Raw genomic sequence first — 20011 nt, 5'->3', positions numbered from 1 at the left:
ACAAATTCAGCTTATTGGCGACATCCCGGACCGAACTTCTCGGATCACGTCTAAACTGCTTAACTACGCGCTTGTGATCTTTTTCACTGACGGAGCATCCATTTTTGCCGTTATTCACCTTCCGGTCGATGGTTAGGTTCTCGAAGTATCGTTTTAGTACTCTGCTGACCGTGGATAGGACGATTCCCAGCATCTTACCGATGTCCCGATGTGACAACTCCGGATTCTCGAAATGAGTGCACAGGATTAATTCACGACGCTCTTTTTCGTTCGACGACATTTTTCCAAATTTACGAAAAATTGACAGTGAAGCATGGCCAACGTGATCTATACACTCTTATCTGATTATAAGCGAAATCTGAAGATATAATTCCTAAAAATTAAATTTCTACAGCGTTTTTTCCGTGATGCAATTTGATGTGACACACCCTTTATGTTGTATTGCAGCTCATGTGATAAACATTGTTATAAATGTTTTTCAATATTTTTTGCAGTTAAAAAAGTGCTCAAATCATACATATCGAAGATAAAACACAGATTTTTTTTCACGTTTCCATTTGAGAAATACGTTTTCATTATACCACGCGAAAAACATTTTTGAGCGTGATATAATCGAGAAAAAAATTGATCGTGTTGTAGAAACATACAAAGAAATGTTTTCAAAAATGTACTATTAGAGGAAACAATATCCAATTATTTGTATCGGATTGCTGGTCTGTACAATTAACTAGATGTCGAATTAGAGGCGAATCCATGAACTATAAATCAGATGAGAGGCTCAAAATGAAAGGTGTAAGCGTAAGGTGACATTGGCTCGGAGTACGCACGAAAAATTTTATTGTACGAAGAGAAACAAACAATTTTGTTCGATAGAAGCTGGCGAATTTAAACGAAGCAAGGGGGAAGCAATGTAATGTTATTCATGGTGTCGCCACCTACAACAATTTTGAATTGCAATGCCCTGTTTCGAATCAGCATGCCTATAATCAGTTCTTAATATAGAAAAATTCAATGAAAATCATTGCATTATATTATTTGAATGCTTAAACCCCGTAGTCCCGACCCTTATTTAACAATAATAATATATAGCCTATATTTCTCAGCTAGTCTCAGCTAGATTTTTTTCACCCGTGGATATCATATTCTCGGCGGCTGCTGCTTCGGCAGAAGATTAACCTGATCGTGCAAGTTGTAGGACACTACAGCTGGTTCGGTTGAAACCAGCTTAGATAACTGTTGGTGTAGAGAAAACGCCCTGTAGCATAAAAATTAGACCTGGTTTATTTGTATACAAAAATAGTCGCTGTCATTTTTCATCCCCTCTCGCACCTTCCATGCCTCATCCTCATATTGTCGAAAACAAACCACCTGTCAATTCCAACTCCTTCATTTCCACCAAGGCGCCTAGAAGTATATCCTAAGGTGGGCCAACTTGCTAAAAGCACTCTTCAGCCATCTTGGAAGTCTACTGTGTTTTGTTTGTAAACAAAACACAATACGCTTGTGCCCAAGCTTGCTCGTGATCAGTCTGTCTCTTTCACGCTTCAAGCAAATAATTTCCTTCTGCTTTCTTCCATACTGTTTTCATATACCCCTTCCCTAACCAACTTAGTGACGAAACGGCCTCACCTAAGGATATATTTCTAGCAGCCTTGGGATATACCAAGGTGTTGTACTATAGGTGGACCGCAATGTCAAAATTGCTGTTCGGCCATTTCTCGTGAAAAAATAAATTTGTTTACAAAACAAATTATATCTTTTGGTAACAAATGCATTCCTTGGCAAAATAGCTGCTCGCGCTTTACTGTAGCTAGGTAATTTTCTGAATGTCTATTCTAACAATTTTTCATAATTGCTTCTATTTATTCAGATATCTACAATAAGCGATCGAATCATAACAGTGCAGAAGGATGTTTTAGTATATCTTTTCGCTTCTAGTCGCACAATCAATGCCTTTCTTTCCTAGCAAGATGTACTTCTGTTTGGCTCCCATCGGCGGGGAAAAAAGTACAGTAATTTACATTTAAGCGACATTTTTGACGTAGGATTACGTCTTTCGGGAACATATTGGGGTACAAATTTAAAATCGTCAATCGAGCACATAGTGAAAATTGTCCAATTTCAAACGCCTATTGCTCAGTCATTTCACGATGGATTGATGAAATTTTTGCGTCAATCGATTTCGGCACTCCATAACAATTTTATATATTGAAGAAAATAATATATGTCATGAAACTAACTATCGAAGAATTGAAAAATTTTAACCCCTATCCTAACAGAAATACCCACTTCTGATTGGTCGAAATTGACGACACATGCGGCGGGACACTAACAGAGACATCAAAACAAGCTGCCTGGGGGAAATCGGCACTGCAAATACATGAAATTAGGGGAAGCTTTTGTTCTTACCGCAAAGTATTTCCTAACAGAGACATCAAAACCGAGCTGCCTGGGGGAAATCAGCATTGCATATACAGGAAAGTAGGGGGAACTTTTGTTCCTACCCAAATGTGTTCCCTAACAGAGGCATCAAAACCAAGCTGCCTGGGGGAAATCGGCATTGCAAATACATGCAAGTCGAGGGCATTTTTATATTGCAAGTAAGTTGAGTGATACGATTAATTCTAGCAAATAATATTTAAAATTGAAACTTTAATGTTGGTTGCTTCGTGAAATGTCATATCAATGACCGCATTGCATTGTGAAAAATTTAGCACAAGTGTAAATGCAAAATTGTATATGGTAGCAGTTGTGTTAAAAATGACTTGATATATGAAACGATTTATTTAAATTTTCATAAAAACCAAGGTGTGTTCCCGCTAGAGAACGGGTCGCTTGGTTTAAACTGTCTGTTTTGTTGTGTTCATTTTCACCCAAGAAAAGTTTATACGGCCAGAAAAATATACGAAATACGAAAATGAAGAAATATTATCACCCAAGAAAAGTTTATACGGCGAGAAAAATATACAAAATACGAAAATGAAGAAATATTATATTAGAAATTTCATTTCCTGCTCTACGTATATAATTAGGTGTTGTTAGTCCAATTAAAACTCGCATTGGGTTGAATAAACACTCAGAAAGTATAAATAATAAAAGAAAATTACCTTTTCCATTTCAAATATGTTTTCTCTATATTAACCCTCTACCACCCAAGTTTTTTATTTATCTAAAAAAAACCTACTCCACTTTTATTCCAATTTCCGACTTTCAACATAAAATACTTCTAGCAGAAAGCTGCTAGCATAAAAGCAATGTGTATGTGTGATAGATGAAAATATTCTAAAGACGTTCTAGTGGGGGTGAACATTGAAAATAATGTCAGAATAATTTGACAAGAGAATCCGCGAAGCCCGTCTAAAGGCGGGCTTGGGCTCTAGAGGGTTAAAGTAACATGTTTATACTGATGAGAAAAATTGATAATTGTGTTCGGTATTGGTAATTATTTATTATTTACATTGGTGAGTTTTTTTTCTTGATGTCATCCATACATAACACAGGAGGCATCCCGTCTAGGATCACAGAGGGCAGTTTTCTCAAAATCGTTCCACTTCGGTATCTTTTATCGGATTCGCACCATCCAACGTCTGTTTACCATCTTCCTGTCATCACCACTCGGTAAACACTGGTGGAGTGAACAAACAATACCCAACAACTAAACATAACGGCCCTTTTCAGAGTCACCAAATCATTATCAAAGAGTTTGACGATGTAATTCTTCACACATATCCAGAATCAACAGATAGCCTCACGGAATCCTACGTCAACTATGCGGTCGTGTCTCGAACACAACCCTCCTGTGACTTTTTAATTGGACATACCTGTAATGCGACACTTTTAATTGGACATGTTTACATCTAATTGGACAGAGGTGAATCCGCACTGACAGTGGTTAGTGTCGACGTCTGGTGGCGACTTTCAATTTGGGACAAAACTCGATAGTGTAATCTATATCAGATTAGAAGGCACGAAGCCAGTTTTAAAATAATAAAATTTGAATGAAAATTTCTACATCATGTTAATTAATTACTTGAAACACGTATTTTTGACTCTTATTTAATCGATTGTCTATACACTTCGGATATTTTGACTGAAGCCTTTCACGATAAATTTATGGGAGTGTTTTCAACCATTTTTCCAATCAAAACAATTTATGGTGTTACAATCATCAATTATGGTGTTACAATCAATCAATCATTTTGTAGTTTTGTTATCATGCCATATACTTAATTACAATTCACTATTGTTATTCGTCAAGAAGGCGAATAATTTCATTTTCATGTTCGTTTTTCCATTTTTCGACTTCCACTAATTTATGGTCATCACCAACAGCAATAAGAACATTTTTGAGTACATCCATGATGCTGATAACCTTCTTATAATCATTGCGTTTTTCGGATTGACTGCTCCAAGAGTACATATAACCGAAGTACTAAGATCACCCTCAGCACTTTCGTTAGCATCGCAATCTTGCTCTTCATGGTCCGCCTCGAAAAAGTCACCACCAGAGGCAATATACTTGGCCAATTGCTCGTCGGTATATATTTGCGCTACATCTATGTTGTCTGAGTTGCTTAGCCACTCTTGAACTTCTTCTTCGGTCAGATCGTAGTTTGGATCGACGAGTTGCACTACTTTAGAAAGCAATACGCGGGGGTCACTCGTTGGTGAAGAAATTGTGAAATCGTTGAACGAGTTATAGTTTTGATCTTGACTGACACTTAAGAGATTACGCCAACAGTTAACAATCGTTTCTGGAGTTACAGTGGCCCACGCATCAGTCGCTAGTTGAATAGCATAATAAAGGCTAAATGATTTGATAACTTCTGTAACTGGGCGATCGCTGTCAGTTACTAACAGAACACGGCGCAGAAAATTCGATTTATAGATAACTAAAAAATAAAAATAATATTCACTAATTTGGACTCGAAAATGTAATGACATTATTACCCTTAAAAGCATTGATGATTCCTTGATTCATAGGCTGAAAAATGCTTGTCACATTTGGAGGAAGGAAGATCACCTGAATTTCTGCGTCATCCACTTGAAAATTATCTTTACTGCAATGTGCGGTGCAATTATCTAGAATTAGAAGCGCTTTAGTCGGTCTATTCTATGCAGCTGCCTTCCGTTTGATTTCAGGAACGAAAACGGAGTAGGACCAATCAGTAAACGTCACACTAGTTTGCCACGCTTTCTTATTTGAAAAATAGTGTATCCCATCAGGCACGCCTTGCGTTTTAAAGCATCTAGGATTTGATGCGCGGCCAAGCACTTGTAATGGTAATTTGTGGCTACCACTTGCATTGCTGCAAGGTGAAATTGTCAGTCGCTCCTTCAACGACTTGCGTCCGGGTGCAGTTTTTTCGCTAGAACAAACCAATGACTTTGTAGGCAAGGCCTTTACAGACTATGTCCTTATCCTTGATGGTGAGGACATTATACTTTCGTCTCTTGTATTTCACTGGACGGTCATTTTGATCGGGCTTGCTGTTAGCTTCGCCGACGGTGATTTGTTCTAAAGCAATAGAACAGCTCGAATGAATGTTGGCCGGTAGTAGATCTTCTAAATGTTCGTCTAAATATTCTCCTTGCATGTATCCTTCACCAATGTCTACGAAAGTTGAGTCCATTTTGCTGTTTTTCTTTTCTGGTTCTAACTTGTTTTTCACATTCTGTTTTTCGTTTGTGCTGTGTTTGTTGATATTCGCGTTGACGGCACTGAGCTTTGTTTCACGATTTCGGGAACGTCAAAGATAGTAAATAATTTTCAGGCGGAATGAACACGTATTCAAAATTAAAATTATGAATAAAAGTTAACCTATCCGAATCGAATTAGCATTCTATTTAAATGAAATACACTTTTTTTACAGGTGGTGAAAATATCTCATATGAAAATTGTGTTTGAAGACAATTTCATATTATATATATAATGAAAAGTTTCAGTCAAAATATCCGAAATGTATAGACAATCGGTTTATTTAAGAGTCAAAAATACGTGTTTCAAGTAATTAAATAACATAATGTAGAAATTTTCATTCAAAGTTTAACATTTTAAAACTCCATTCGTGCTTTTTAATCTAATAGAGATTATACTATCTAGTTCGGAACCTGAATTGAAAGTCGCCACCAGACGTCGACACTGACCACTGTCAGCACGAATGTCCAATTACAGGTTACAATCTCCTCTAATGCGACACTGAGTGGTGCCTCGACATGTCGCATTAAATGTAAATAACTGTACTATCAGGTTACGGCGATGGTGACAAGAAATAACGCTGATTGTGGCTCCACTGATTTCGCTCAGGGAGGAGGAGAATGCTGTGCATATACCGCGAAAAAGATTATCAAGTCCAGAAGATCCGGAAAGGGCTGTTACAAGTAATTTGTTTTGCATAAAGGTTAGAACAAAAGGAGGTTGACAATGATTGAAACAGGTTCGTGTTTACTTTTCAAACTAGTTGTCTTTTTTGTTGTTAATTTGTCATATATTACAGGAAAGTAACCAGTTGCGTTGGATGTTTTAATCAAGGGAAATCCTGAGCCTTGAATTTTGTGTTTTTTGTTTTGTAAACACCGTGGCAATACTGCTGATATTTGGGATATAAATTTGATTAAGAGAGTGCACTATTTTTCACAAATATATATTTGCTTATTTGATCATAACCACACAACCAAACAAAAAATAAATAAATCTGAAAGCTACTACTCGCTACTCGTCTCACGTCTTGTCCAGGGGTATGACTAAAACGTCAAATTCCTCATATTGCCAGTGTACCCAATATTGCTGCGGTTCAAAAATTTAGAAATAAAGCTGCGCATTTTTGACATGACATGCAATGATGAGTGCATACCGATATGTGTTTGCTTGTTTACGCTATTGGCATCATTGTTGTGTTTCGGTGACTGCTACAAGTTATTGGGCCCTATTATAGAAATTGAGGCGATAGAAATTTTGCTCGTTAGCTCTATTTTACTATTATAGAAATCGAGCAATTCGATAGCACCGAGCGAGTGATAGCTATCGATGCAAGTGTCAGAAATTTTCGAGCTGTTTGGTTCACTTGTTGCATATCTTCGGAGAATTATTTTGTTTTGGTTTGCGTCCTTGATGTTTCCCTTTGGGAAACATTTCAGAAACCCTTAGATATATGCAATTTTCAACACATGTTCGTTTGTTTTGATCAGTATTTGTTTTACGGTGCTGCCAGAATAGTCTTTACAAGGTAAGTGTATAATCCAGCATTATTTATATTAATCATGTTACAATTTACAATGCAGAACTTACTTCCAGCGTATATTTCAGTGGCTGAAAATGAATAGACAGACAAATCACCAGCAGTTTGAACGACTCGTTGAACCAATAAAAGCGAATGTAAACATTGCTCGAGGTTTTTGTGGAGGCAGTTCAAATAGAATCCCGGTTAAGGAAAATTGGGAGAAATTCAGTGAGGAGCTTAATGCACTGAGACCATCAATGCCTCTTGGTTCAGAATGGCAGAAAGTAAGCGTTTCTTCTATATATACATATAACTTCATAAGTAAATTTTATCATTCTTTGAATTACTATCAACCGAATTTCCTACCTAAAAATTGCTTATTCCTGATAGCGTACATTATTACGTGTTACTTTTGTCAGAAATTTTCTTTTTTATTGCTATACTATACCAAGCTTTCTATACCATATGCTAAAGCTGAAATGTTTTGCAAAACAATAATGGTTCTTTTTAAATTACAGATTTGGATTGATATGATGTGAAGGGTAAAGGAAACACTAACACACAACAAGCGAGAATTTAGGGCCACAGATGGTGGCGCAATACAATAAAGCTATTGACGCCGCTACAACTAGAAATCGACGCTAAAAGAAAATTACATGCAAAAAAAAATTGTTTTGCTAAAAAAGTGAAATTCATGCGTGACTCCTTACGGAATTCCATAGATTGCAGGTGTGAGAATACATGAAAAAGTTCATTTTCCAATAATTGTATTTTTTGTGAAGCAAATTGTTCCATGATGTCGTTTTTATTAAACATTCATTTATCCATTACGCCTATTAAGTTTCATTCGTTGAGGGAATATCAGTTTTCGCCAAAACATAACCATATCAACTCTTTTGGAAATATAGATATTTATAATTTTCATAGCAGATGTCTCAAAAAAAATTTGGTATCCTTTCTATAGTGCTTTGCGAAACATTTCAAACTCGTTTCAAAATATTTCTGCTCCACTACTGACATTCGAGCAGAGTAATGAGTCGAGCTGTATTCCTCGATTTCTATAATTCCAGATTTTACTCGGTGTGATAGTGATAGTGATTGTATCGAATCCTCGATTCGATTTCTATAATAGGGCCCAGTGTTCTCCAAAACATAACCATATTAACACTTTTGGAAATACATTTTCATAGCGGATGCCTGAAAAAAAGATTTGGCATCCTTTCTATAGTACTTCGTGAAACATTTCAAGCTCGTTTCAAAATATTTCATCACAACCGCTGACATTCGAGCTTGCTAACGAATCGAGCAGTTTTCCTCGATTTCTATAATTCCAGATATTACTCGGTGTGATAGTGATAGTGATTGTATCGAATCCTCGATTCGATTTCTATAATAGGGCCCATTGTCTTCATTGCTGTTTTACGGGATGTGAGGGTTGTTGCCGTTGCTGCTGGGATTGGCAATTCAGCGATTGTGGGAACTGTGCTAGTGGGTATATGAAAGAGCCACTACCGGCGGGCTTGTACCGTACTGCTCTTAGTTCCATTCGCTTTGATCACATTAGTCGTTGATGACCCATTACGATTGAGTGAGCGCGGCGGTACGCTGTGGATATCCAGGCATGTCGTTTCCCGGCGACTGCTGCTTCAGCTGGAGACTCACCTGATCGTGCGGGTTGTGAGACACAACAGCTAGTTCGATTGAAACCGGCCCAGCGTAGGTAATTGTTGGTGTGCAGAAAACGCTATGTAGCATAAAAATTGAACCTGGTTTGTTTATAAACAAGAATAGTCGCTGTCATTTTTCATCCCCTCTCGCATCTTCCATGCCTTATCCTCATACTGTCGAAAACGAACCACTTGTCGATTCCAGCTCCTTGGTTGCTACCAAGGCGCTTATATCAATGTATAACAGGTGAAGCAACATCATCACTTCAATAAGAAGAGTATTACGGTTTGTGGAGCGGGGGTTGTTTGTTTTGTTATTGCTAGGATAAGCCATTTTTGCATTTCCACATGCGAGAGTAGTGGAAATGAGAATGAAATTCTACAAAATCATCCCTTCTTTTTCACATAAATTCGCGAAAGCCGAACATAGTTGGCATCGTTCGAATAAGCGTCGTAGCAGTTTGTAGAGAGCCGCCGGCAGCGTTCTGATTAGAGATGTGCCATCCGCTCATGAGCTGTTCATTCGAATCGCTTCATTATAGTGAGCGGATTCGGATCGGCTCGCAATCAAAAAAACGCAGCTCATCAGCTCATTACGGAGCTGGAGCTGATGAGCTGTTGAGCTGTTGAGCTGATGAGCTGCTGAGTTGATGAGCTGTTGAGCTGATGAGCTATTGAGCTGTTGAGCTGATGAGCTGTTGAGCTGATGAGCTGTTGAGCTGTTGAGCTGAAGAGCTGTTGAGCTGCTGAGCTGTTGAGCTGTTGAGCTGTTGAGCTGTTGAGCTGCATAGCTGTGGAGCGCAAAAGCTGCAGAGAGTGTGAATTGCGAGACGCGAAAGGATTTTTCGTCTCCCGCGCTTCATGGCATGACGTCAGTTTGTTTTCGTGTATCCCTCTTCGTACTTTAGCTTTAGCAGAGATGCCAGATAGGAAAAAAAGTTTTTGTTTTGAAGATATTCAATCATTCGTTACTTCATTAAATTTTTCTTATATGGCCAAACAAAATAATACACATTATTATATGCTTGTAAATAAATTTAATATATTACATTGTTATTTAAACATTACTGTGGAAACACATACATTTATTTCCGCGTGCTGAATCAAAACAATTCAGAAAACCACCCGGCATAAATGTTGATGATTGATACTGGTCCTTTTGTGGTCCTTTTGTTACCTTTGTGATCGCGAATAATTATTTCTCGTTGCACCTATTAGTGGATTTATTTTTATATCCTCGGATGCAAAAAAAAATCTCGATGGTTTTTTTTTCAAAAAACGTTGTCTCGGCCAATATTCCTGGAGGCATTCTATTTGGCTACTGCTGGTTTTTCTGTTGTTTAAGTTCAGCATATCCTAAGCATCTTCTATGTTGGATTTCAGAATTCAGTATTTGTTGTATATTACATTATTAGAATTCATATCAGTTTTTGTTTTTGTACAATTACGAATTAAATTCGTTTATTTTTTGCTTTCCGTCTATTAAAAAAATGCACACTATGCAATGTCCCATGGTGATTACGTTTCATATGCAATTGTGTGGACAACTGCAAAATTCAACTGAGCTGAAGAGCTGTTCCAAATGAGCAGCTCACTTGTATGAGCTGAACGACTCTGAGCCGCTCACCATGATGAGCTGATTTGCCCATCTCTAGTTCTGATGCTGTTTGTAAACAATACCGACAGCAATTCCAATATGGCTGAAAGTGCATTTCATATGATTGTTTCACCTGGTATATTTAGAGCAAGATGCTAAACTATAGGTGTTTCGTTCTTGACACTTTCATGACAATACGTGAGACGAGTTGCGAGACGTAGCTTTCTGCATTGTTTACTTTTTGTTTGGTTGTGTCGTTATGGTTTCATATCAACTCGCTGAGGAAAACAACTGAAGAAAGAAATAAGCAAATATATATTCGTGAAAAATAGTGTACTAGAGCTGCAATAAAGCCGGGTTCAGACGGTGCGAGTAAACATACGAGTCGGTCTAGTCAGTTACTGCAGTGCAGCTACTCACACCGTGTGAACACATCATGCCAGCTAGTGTCATGTGTGATTCGGTGTGCGAGCTACTTCAAAGTTTTTTGAATTTACTCGCACTCGCATCCCTCAAAACGTCAAAAACAGATTTTAGCGCTCGAATCAGGGATGCCAAATCTTGACATTGTCTTTACATTTCTCTATTTTTAAGATATTTGAAAATATGCGAAGATATTTATAGACTTGAAAATTATTGGAAGAACAAATTAAACCCTCATAGTTTCTAAACGGAATCGTTATTATTTAGTTTTGCACGCTGACGGGGCACGTTTTTTAAAAATAGTTTTCTTGGGGATCTAAATATAAAATCATTATCGGGCACAATTTTAATTCAAAATTCACTCACAACTTGCAAAAAAGTATTGTTCTAAGAAACAGAATACATATTCGATTTAGAAAAAGTAGATTTTCATTCATTATTTTAGTTTTTGAGGCGTATTAATTGCTCCTGCAAATCTACTAACATTTTTATTTCACAAATTGGTACACGAAGCTGCTGTCAAGGCGAAATAAATCAAATTTTGAAAAATCTTTTAGACTGCCATTTGGAGCACCACATACTTTCGGAATTATTTTAGCTATGGATGCTTTCGAGATTCTAAAAAATATCGACAATAATCTGAACGATATTCCAGAAGAAAGGCACATCATTTCTAGTTTCACTCTTGTAGGTTTAGCATCCTTCATGAGTGTATCTTGGCGTTATATTTGTGGAGCAATTAAATCCAACAGTTTTTTTCACTTTTTCAGGTGTTATTCTCAACACTGCTCTGTACTCTCGGAGATCATCATTGTAGAGTTACTTCAATATTGTATTTGTTGCTTCTTTTCTTTGCATCCAATTCCTGGCCCGAATCCTTTTTTCTTTCTGCTTTTTTCGGATAGTACCTTCAGTATAAAATAAATTCAGCACAAAGTATTTTTAAACACGGCCAGCGTGTGTTTCGCTATAAAATTGTGTACTGATAAATTCAACTGAAAACCTAAGACGAAAACTGCCAATAAAGAAGCCGATTTTGGATCAATCATCTGACAAATTCGGACCTGATTGCTGTTTCTGACTATTTGATGGACATTTGAAAAATCGCCTGGCATCTCTGGTAAACCCGTGTCGTGGTATCTGGTTTCTTGTCAGCAGCTCACATTGTGTGAACGGACAAGGCGAGTCAACCATTTGTCAAGCGAGTTCACCGGGTCAGTAGCTGCTCATTGTGAAGTCAGCTACTAGCAACGTATAAATGGGCTTTAAGGTATTTATATTACATCTTATTCAATAGTTTTGGGGGACAGTGAGGATTTGTAGAGCTTGTGAGTGTGATTAAAGTGCTATAAGTCTAAGAAATCTGTTGTCCAACTCCTCCACAGATAATCGTTCATCTCGCGGTTCTCTATCATGCCAAAATTATATTGTGAATATCTTATTTTCTTCAGATGCCGTATTATTGTGCAGTAAAAGGATGCGGAAACAAGGTCCGCATAACGAAAAACAACCCGGACATTGTTTACCACACTTTCCCCCGAGATGGAGATAGACTTCATAAATGGATACTTTTCTGTGGCCAATTACTTTCAACAACTCTTTCCGGATCTTCTGGCGTGATCGATAGTCGTGATTCCAACAGTTTATTTCACCTGTAATATATTAGCAACACAAAAGTCCACTAATTTGAAAAATAAACACGAACCTGTTGCAATCATTGTCAACCTCCTTTTGCTCTAGCAAAACCAATTACTTGTAACAGCCCTTCCGGATCTTCTGGATCTGGTAATCTCGTAATCAGCGCTATTTCTTGTCACCGTCGCCGTAAGTACTTTTTTCCCCGCCGATAGGATCCAAACAGAAGTACATCTTGCTTGGAAAAAAAGCATTGATTGCGCGGCTAGAAGCTAAAACATACTCAAAACATCCTTCTGCACTGTTTTTAATTCGACCGCTGATTGTAGATATCTGAAAAAGTAGAAGCAATTATGAGAAATTGTTATACGAAAAAATCCAGAAAATTACCTACCTACAGTAAAGCTCGAGCAGCTATTTTGCCGACGAATGAATTTGTCACCAAAAGATATGATATGTTTTGTAAACAAATTTGTTTTTTCACGAGCAATGGCCGAACAGCAATTTTGACATTGCGGTCCACCTATAGTATAGCACCTTGATTTAGAGACGCCTTAGTTGCTACCAAGATGCTAAACTATAGGTGTTTCGTTCTTGACACTTTCATGACAATACCTGAGACGAGTAGCGAGACGTAGCTTTCTGAATTATTTACTTTTTGTTTGGTTGTGTGGTTATGGTTTCATATCAACTCGCTGAGGAAAACAACTGAAGGAAGAAATAAACAAATATATATTCGTGAAAAATAGGGTACTATAGCTGCAATAAGGTATTTATATTATATATTATAACCGCTACATGTAATGTAATTAAACATACACATACTCTTTACAGATACACAGGTCGAAGGCCACTGATCATTCAACAAGAGCCAAAGATTGTACCGCTCATGGCAACTCTACACGAGCTGAAGATTGTACCGTCCAGTGACCATTCTACCCTGGATTCCTCGAGTCAAGAGAGACGCACCACGATTGATATGAGGTACAGACTAGGGGGGCGTCGCTGATCAATGGTCAGTTATACTCCAATAGGAAGTATCCCGTGTCGGCCACACATACATAGTACTGGAGACTGCAACATCCCAATTATGAGATCTTTGTAATACTAACCTCGAGCCAACCGCGAGTAATCGGTTACATATTACTAACATAGTTGTAAGACAAAAATTGTTAAAATATTGGACTCCCGGCCCCGTCAAGCTACGTGCCTTAATAAAATATATATTTTGGGAAAAAAAATTATATATTATTCAATATTTTTGGGGGACAGTGAGGATTTGATTAGCTTGTGAGTGTGATAAAAGTGCTATAAGTCTAAGAAATCTGTTGTCCAACTCCTTCACAGATAATTGTTCATCTCGCGGTTCTCTATCATGCCAAAATTATATTGTGAATATTTTATTTACTTCAGATGCCGTATTATTGTGCAGTAAAAGGATGTGGAAACAAGGTTCTCATAACGAAAAATAACCCGGACATTGTTTACCACACTTTTCTGCTCACGTCATTTCCATAGAAGCAGTTACGATGACCGACATCAAATGCGCCATGAACTTAATGGTACGAGGAAATATAGGATGTTGAATTCCAAAGTTAAACATTTTTTCTGCCTTATATGTATCAGCCATTCCATGTCTAACCGATATAGTGGTTCTCCGATTTTCGTGGAAAGTGGTAGATTGTAGACTTTATTGTAAAATATTAGACCCGTCTTTTCTTGTTTTTTTTTTATTAGGGCTGTGTGGTATACGTTGCAAATCGTGAATATTGTCACCGGATTAAGGGCATTGTAGTGATGTAGAACGTTGAACTTTTGACTAGTCTGAAATCGATCCACCGCCGCAACAATAAGAAATTTCTCACCGTGCAATTTTTCGAAATGACTGGTACACTCATCGGCAGTGCGGAAATACTCTCGGCATACAAAGCAGCAGCGCAAAGAGGGGTCCAAATTGTGTTTCAGCATACGTTCCACCGTAGTCACATAACGAATTTCCGATAGAAGTCGATTCGCCGCTACCATCTCTTTAATTTCCTTCAAAACTTTGTCGTTTTGTAAAATTGCATCCAGCATACGCAGGGATTTGTTTTGCTTTTTGGAAGTCAACTCTGAAAAATCAACAAATATAATCATTCTTTAGCGGAATAAATATATCAAACCGACCTACCAGCGTGATTGTTCTGTTCTTGCTGCTCCAGTAGGTTTCGCAACCGCTCCATGTTCAATTTAAAATTATTTGGTCGATTACCATTGGCATGCTGTTGGATTGGCTCATTACGTGTTATCAAATTGTGGTTCATCAGCACCCAGCCCAACTCGTCCATTTTCACACGAGTGTTGCGGCGCAGTTTTATCTCTTCGGAAAGTTTTTCGCGTAGTTTCCGTTTGATGATGCCTCCGTCCTTGATCAGATTGTGCCGATAAATTCGTACCACGTACGATTCTATTTCATGCTTTTGCCCTGGTGATAAAACAAAAAAAATAACACTTTCTTTTAAATGCTCAATAAAACCACATACGAAAAACGCTACTTGCTTGGAAAGAAAAGCATTGATTGCGCGGCTAGAAGGTAAAATATACTCAAAACATCCTTCTGCACTGTTTTTAATTCGACCGCTGATTGTAGATATCTGAAAAAGTAGAAGCAATTATGAGAAATTGTTATACAAAAAAATCCAGAAAATTACTGCCTACAGTGAAGCGCGAGCAGCTATTTTGCCAACGAATGCATTTGTCACCAAAAGATATGATTTGCTTTGTAAACAAATTTGTTTTTTCACGAGCAATGGCCGAACAGCAATTTTGACATTGCGGTCCACCTATAGTATAACGCCTTGGTTGCTACTATGCTCCATTCGCGTTGACGGCGGAATGGTGTCGACATCTAGATACGACATTAGTTTGTATGATGCCAACTATTCTCTATCAGATTAGTCGGTTCTAAAGCCGGGTTCAGACGGTGCGAGTAAACATACGAGTCGGTCTAGTCAGTTACTGCAGTGCAGCTACTCACACCGTGTGAACACATCATGCCAGCTAGTGTCATGTGTGATTCGGTGTGCGAGCTACTTCAAAGTTTTTTGAATTTACTCGCACTCGCATCCCTCAAAACGTCAAAAACAGATTTTAGCGCTCGAATCAGGGATGCCAAATCTTGACATTGTCTTTACATTTCTCTATTTTTAAGATATTTGAAAATATGCGAAGATATTTATAGACTTGAAAATTATTGGAAGAACAAATTAAACCCTCATAGTTTCTAAACGGAATCGTTATTATTTAGTTTTGCACGCTGACGGGGCACGTTTTTTAAAAATAGTTTTCTTGGGGATCTAAATATAAAATCATTATCGGGCACAATTTTAATTCAAAATTCACTCACAACTTGCAAAAAAGTATTGTTCTAAGAAACAGAATACATATTCGATTTAGAAAAAGTAGATTTTCATTCATTATTTTAGTTTTTGAGGCGTATTAATTGCTCCTGCAAATCTACTAACATTTTTATTTCACAAATTGGTACACGAAGCTGCTGTCAAGGCGAAATAAATCAAATTTTGAAAAATCTTTTAGACTGCCATTTGGAGCACCACATACTTTCGGAATTATTTTAGCTATGGATGCTTTCGAGATTCTAAAAAATATCGACAATAATCTGAACGATATTCCAGAAGAAAGGCACATCATTTCTAGTTTCACTCTTGTAGGTTTAGCATCCTTCATGAGTGTATCTTGGCGTTATATTTGTGGAGCAATTAAATCCAACAGTTTTTTTCACTTTTTCAGGTGTTATTCTCAACACTGCTCTGTACTCTCGGAGATCATCATTGTAGAGTTACTTCAATATTGTATTTGTTGCTTCTTTTCTTTGCATCCAATTCCTGGCCCGAATCCTTTTTTCTTTCTGCTTTTTTCGGATAGTACCTTCAGTATAAAATAAATTCAGCACAAAGTATTTTTAAACACGGCCAGCGTGTGTTTCGCTATAAAATTGTGTACTGATAAATTCAACTGAAAACCTAAGACGAAAACTGCCAATAAAGAAGCCGATTTTGGATCAATCATCTGACAAATTCGGACCTGATTGCTGTTTCTGACTATTTGATGGACATTTGAAAAATCGCCTGGCATCTCTGGTAAACCCGTGTCGTGGTATCTGGTTTCTTGTCAGCAGCTCACATTGTGTGAACGGACAAGGCGAGTCAACCATTTGTCAAGCGAGTTCACCGGGTCAGTAGCTGCTCATTGTGAAGTCAGCTACTAGCAACGTATAAATGGGCTTTAAGGTATTTATATTACATCTTATTCAATAGTTTTGGGGGACAGTGAGGATTTGTAGAGCTTGTGAGTGTGATTAAAGTGCTATAAGTCTAAGAAATCTGTTGTCCAACTCCTCCACAGATAATCGTTCATCTCGCGGTTCTCTATCATGCCAAAATTATATTGTGAATATCTTATTTTCTTCAGATGCCGTATTATTGTGCAGTAAAAGGATGCGGAAACAAGGTCCGCATAACGAAAAACAACCCGGACATTGTTTACCACACTTTCCCCCGAGATGGAGATAGACTTCATAAATGGATACTTTTCTGTGGCCAATTACTTTCAACAACTCTTTCCGGATCTTCTGGCGTGATCGATAGTCGTGATTCCAACAGTTTATTTCACCTGTAATATATTAGCAACACAAAAGTCCACTAATTTGAAAAATAAACACGAACCTGTTGCAATCATTGTCAACCTCCTTTTGCTCTAGCAAAACCAATTACTTGTAACAGCCCTTCCGGATCTTCTGGATCTGGTAATCTCGTAATCAGCGCTATTTCTTGTCACCGTCGCCGTAAGTACTTTTTTCCCCGCCGATAGGATCCAAACAGAAGTACATCTTGCTTGGAAAAAAAGCATTGATTGCGCGGCTAGAAGCTAAAACATACTCAAAACATCCTTCTGCACTGTTTTTAATTCGACCGCTGATTGTAGATATCTGAAAAAGTAGAAGCAATTATGAGAAATTGTTATACGAAAAAATCCAGAAAATTACCTACCTACAGTAAAGCTCGAGCAGCTATTTTGCCGACGAATGAATTTGTCACCAAAAGATATGATATGTTTTGTAAACAAATTTGTTTTTTCACGAGCAATGGCCGAACAGCAATTTTGACATTGCGGTCCACCTATAGTATAGCACCTTGATTTAAGCCGGGTTCAGACGGTGCGAGTAAACATACGAGTCGGTCTAGTCAGTTACTGCAGTGCAGCTACTCACACCGTGTGAACACATCATGCCAGCTAGTGTCATGTGTGATTCGGTGTGCGAGCTACTTCAAAGTTTTTTGAATTTACTCGCACTCGCATCCCTCAAAACGTCAAAAACAGATTTTAGCGCTCGAATCAGGGATGCCAAATCTTGACATTGTCTTTACATTTCTCTATTTTTAAGATATTTGAAAATATGCGAAGATATTTATAGACTTGAAAATTATTGGAAGAACAAATTAAACCCTCATAGTTTCTAAACGGAATCGTTATTATTTAGTTTTGCACGCTGACGGGGCACGTTTTTTAAAAATAGTTTTCTTGGGGATCTAAATATAAAATCATTATCGGGCACAATTTTAATTCAAAATTCACTCACAACTTGCAAAAAAGTATTGTTCTAAGAAACAGAATACATATTCGATTTAGAAAAAGTAGATTTTCATTCATTATTTTAGTTTTTGAGGCGTATTAATTGCTCCTGCAAATCTACTAACATTTTTATTTCACAAATTGGTACACGAAGCTGCTGTCAAGGCGAAATAAATCAAATTTTGAAAAATCTTTTAGACTGCCATTTGGAGCACCACATACTTTCGGAATTATTTTAGCTATGGATGCTTTCGAGATTCTAAAAAATATCGACAATAATCTGAACGATATTCCAGAAGAAAGGCACATCATTTCTAGTTTCACTCTTGTAGGTTTAGCATCCTTCATGAGTGTATCTTGGCGTTATATTTGTGGAGCAATTAAATCCAACAGTTTTTTTCACTTTTTCAGGTGTTATTCTCAACACTGCTCTGTACTCTCGGAGATCATCATTGTAGAGTTACTTCAATATTGTATTTGTTGCTTCTTTTCTTTGCATCCAATTCCTGGCCCGAATCCTTTTTTCTTTCTGCTTTTTTCGGATAGTACCTTCAGTATAAAATAAATTCAGCACAAAGTATTTTTAAACACGGCCAGCGTGTGTTTCGCTATAAAATTGTGTACTGATAAATTCAACTGAAAACCTAAGACGAAAACTGCCAATAAAGAAGCCGATTTTGGATCAATCATCTGACAAATTCGGACCTGATTGCTGTTTCTGACTATTTGATGGACATTTGAAAAATCGCCTGGCATCTCTGGTAAACCCGTGTCGTGGTATCTGGTTTCTTGTCAGCAGCTCACATTGTGTGAACGGACAAGGCGAGTCAACCATTTGTCAAGCGAGTTCACCGGGTCAGTAGCTGCTCATTGTGAAGTCAGCTACTAGCAACGTATAAATGGGCTTTAAGGTATTTATATTACATCTTATTCAATAGTTTTGGGGGACAGTGAGGATTTGTAGAGCTTGTGAGTGTGATTAAAGTGCTATAAGTCTAAGAAATCTGTTGTCCAACTCCTCCACAGATAATCGTTCATCTCGCGGTTCTCTATCATGCCAAAATTATATTGTGAATATCTTATTTTCTTCAGATGCCGTATTATTGTGCAGTAAAAGGATGCGGAAACAAGGTCCGCATAACGAAAAACAACCCGGACATTGTTTACCACACTTTCCCCCGAGATGGAGATAGACTTCATAAATGGATACTTTTCTGTGGCCAATTACTTTCAACAACTCTTTCCGGATCTTCTGGCGTGATCGATAGTCGTGATTCCAACAGTTTATTTCACCTGTAATATATTAGCAACACAAAAGTCCACTAATTTGAAAAATAAACACGAACCTGTTGCAATCATTGTCAACCTCCTTTTGCTCTAGCAAAACCAATTACTTGTAACAGCCCTTCCGGATCTTCTGGATCTGGTAATCTCGTAATCAGCGCTATTTCTTGTCACCGTCGCCGTAAGTACTTTTTTCCCCGCCGATAGGATCCAAACAGAAGTACATCTTGCTTGGAAAAAAAGCATTGATTGCGCGGCTAGAAGCTAAAACATACTCAAAACATCCTTCTGCACTGTTTTTAATTCGACCGCTGATTGTAGATATCTGAAAAAGTAGAAGCAATTATGAGAAATTGTTATACGAAAAAATCCAGAAAATTACCTACCTACAGTAAAGCTCGAGCAGCTATTTTGCCGACGAATGAATTTGTCACCAAAAGATATGATATGTTTTGTAAACAAATTTGTTTTTTCACGAGCAATGGCCGAACAGCAATTTTGACATTGCGGTCCACCTATAGTATAGCACCTTGATTTAGAGACGCCTTAGTTGC

General features: G+C 37.7%; 2 protein-coding genes and 2 long non-coding RNA genes across 7 annotated transcripts; all 4 read right to left on the bottom strand.

The window, feature by feature from the left end:
- Window positions 1-4223: 4223 nt before the first annotated feature.
- Window positions 4224-5018, bottom strand: LOC129763448 (tigger transposable element-derived protein 6-like). The gene is made up of 2 exons (XM_055762525.1): window positions 4951-5018; window positions 4224-4892 (listed from the first exon to the last, which is right to left on the bottom strand). Exons 1-2 carry the CDS (start codon window positions 4979-4981, stop codon window positions 4309-4311), a joined length of 615 nt encoding a protein of 204 aa, XP_055618500.1. The 5' UTR covers window positions 4982-5018; the 3' UTR covers window positions 4224-4308.
- A 5637-nt stretch (window positions 5019-10655) lies between these two features.
- Window positions 10656-13033, bottom strand: LOC129763452 (uncharacterized). Its single transcript, XR_008740929.1, has 3 exons — window positions 12937-13033; window positions 12613-12875; window positions 10656-12559 (listed from the first exon to the last, which is right to left on the bottom strand). It is a non-coding gene; the product is annotated as an uncharacterized LOC129763452 (long non-coding RNA).
- A 307-nt stretch (window positions 13034-13340) lies between these two features.
- Window positions 13341-17687, bottom strand: LOC129763445 (uncharacterized). Of its 4 annotated transcripts, none has more exons than XM_055762517.1 (5): window positions 17591-17687; window positions 17267-17529; window positions 15065-15175; window positions 14713-15006; window positions 13341-14653 (listed from the first exon to the last, which is right to left on the bottom strand). In XM_055762517.1, exons 4-5 carry the CDS (start codon window positions 14867-14869, stop codon window positions 14082-14084), a joined length of 729 nt encoding a protein of 242 aa, XP_055618492.1. In that variant the 5' UTR covers window positions 14870-15006; window positions 15065-15175; window positions 17267-17529; window positions 17591-17687; the 3' UTR covers window positions 13341-14081. The 4 variants fall into 4 exon arrangements, 3 of the variants coding, with proteins under 3 accessions (XP_055618492.1, XP_055618493.1, XP_055618494.1); XM_055762518.1 differs by having other exon boundaries at window positions 15077-15175; XM_055762519.1 differs by lacking the exons at window positions 17267-17529; window positions 17591-17687 and adding an exon at window positions 15233-15283.
- A 63-nt stretch (window positions 17688-17750) lies between these two features.
- Window positions 17751-19940, bottom strand: LOC129763451 (uncharacterized). Its single transcript, XR_008740928.1, has 3 exons — window positions 19844-19940; window positions 19520-19782; window positions 17751-19466 (listed from the first exon to the last, which is right to left on the bottom strand). It is a non-coding gene; the product is annotated as an uncharacterized LOC129763451 (long non-coding RNA).
- Between the last annotated feature and the right edge of the window lie 71 nt (window positions 19941-20011).

This window comes from Toxorhynchites rutilus, chromosome 1, assembly GCF_029784135.1.
Source record: "Toxorhynchites rutilus septentrionalis strain SRP chromosome 1, ASM2978413v1, whole genome shotgun sequence".
In the NCBI taxonomy this organism is placed as follows: Eukaryota; Metazoa; Arthropoda; class Insecta; order Diptera; family Culicidae; genus Toxorhynchites; species Toxorhynchites rutilus.
This window is presented reverse-complemented; position numbering and strand designations above follow the sequence as displayed.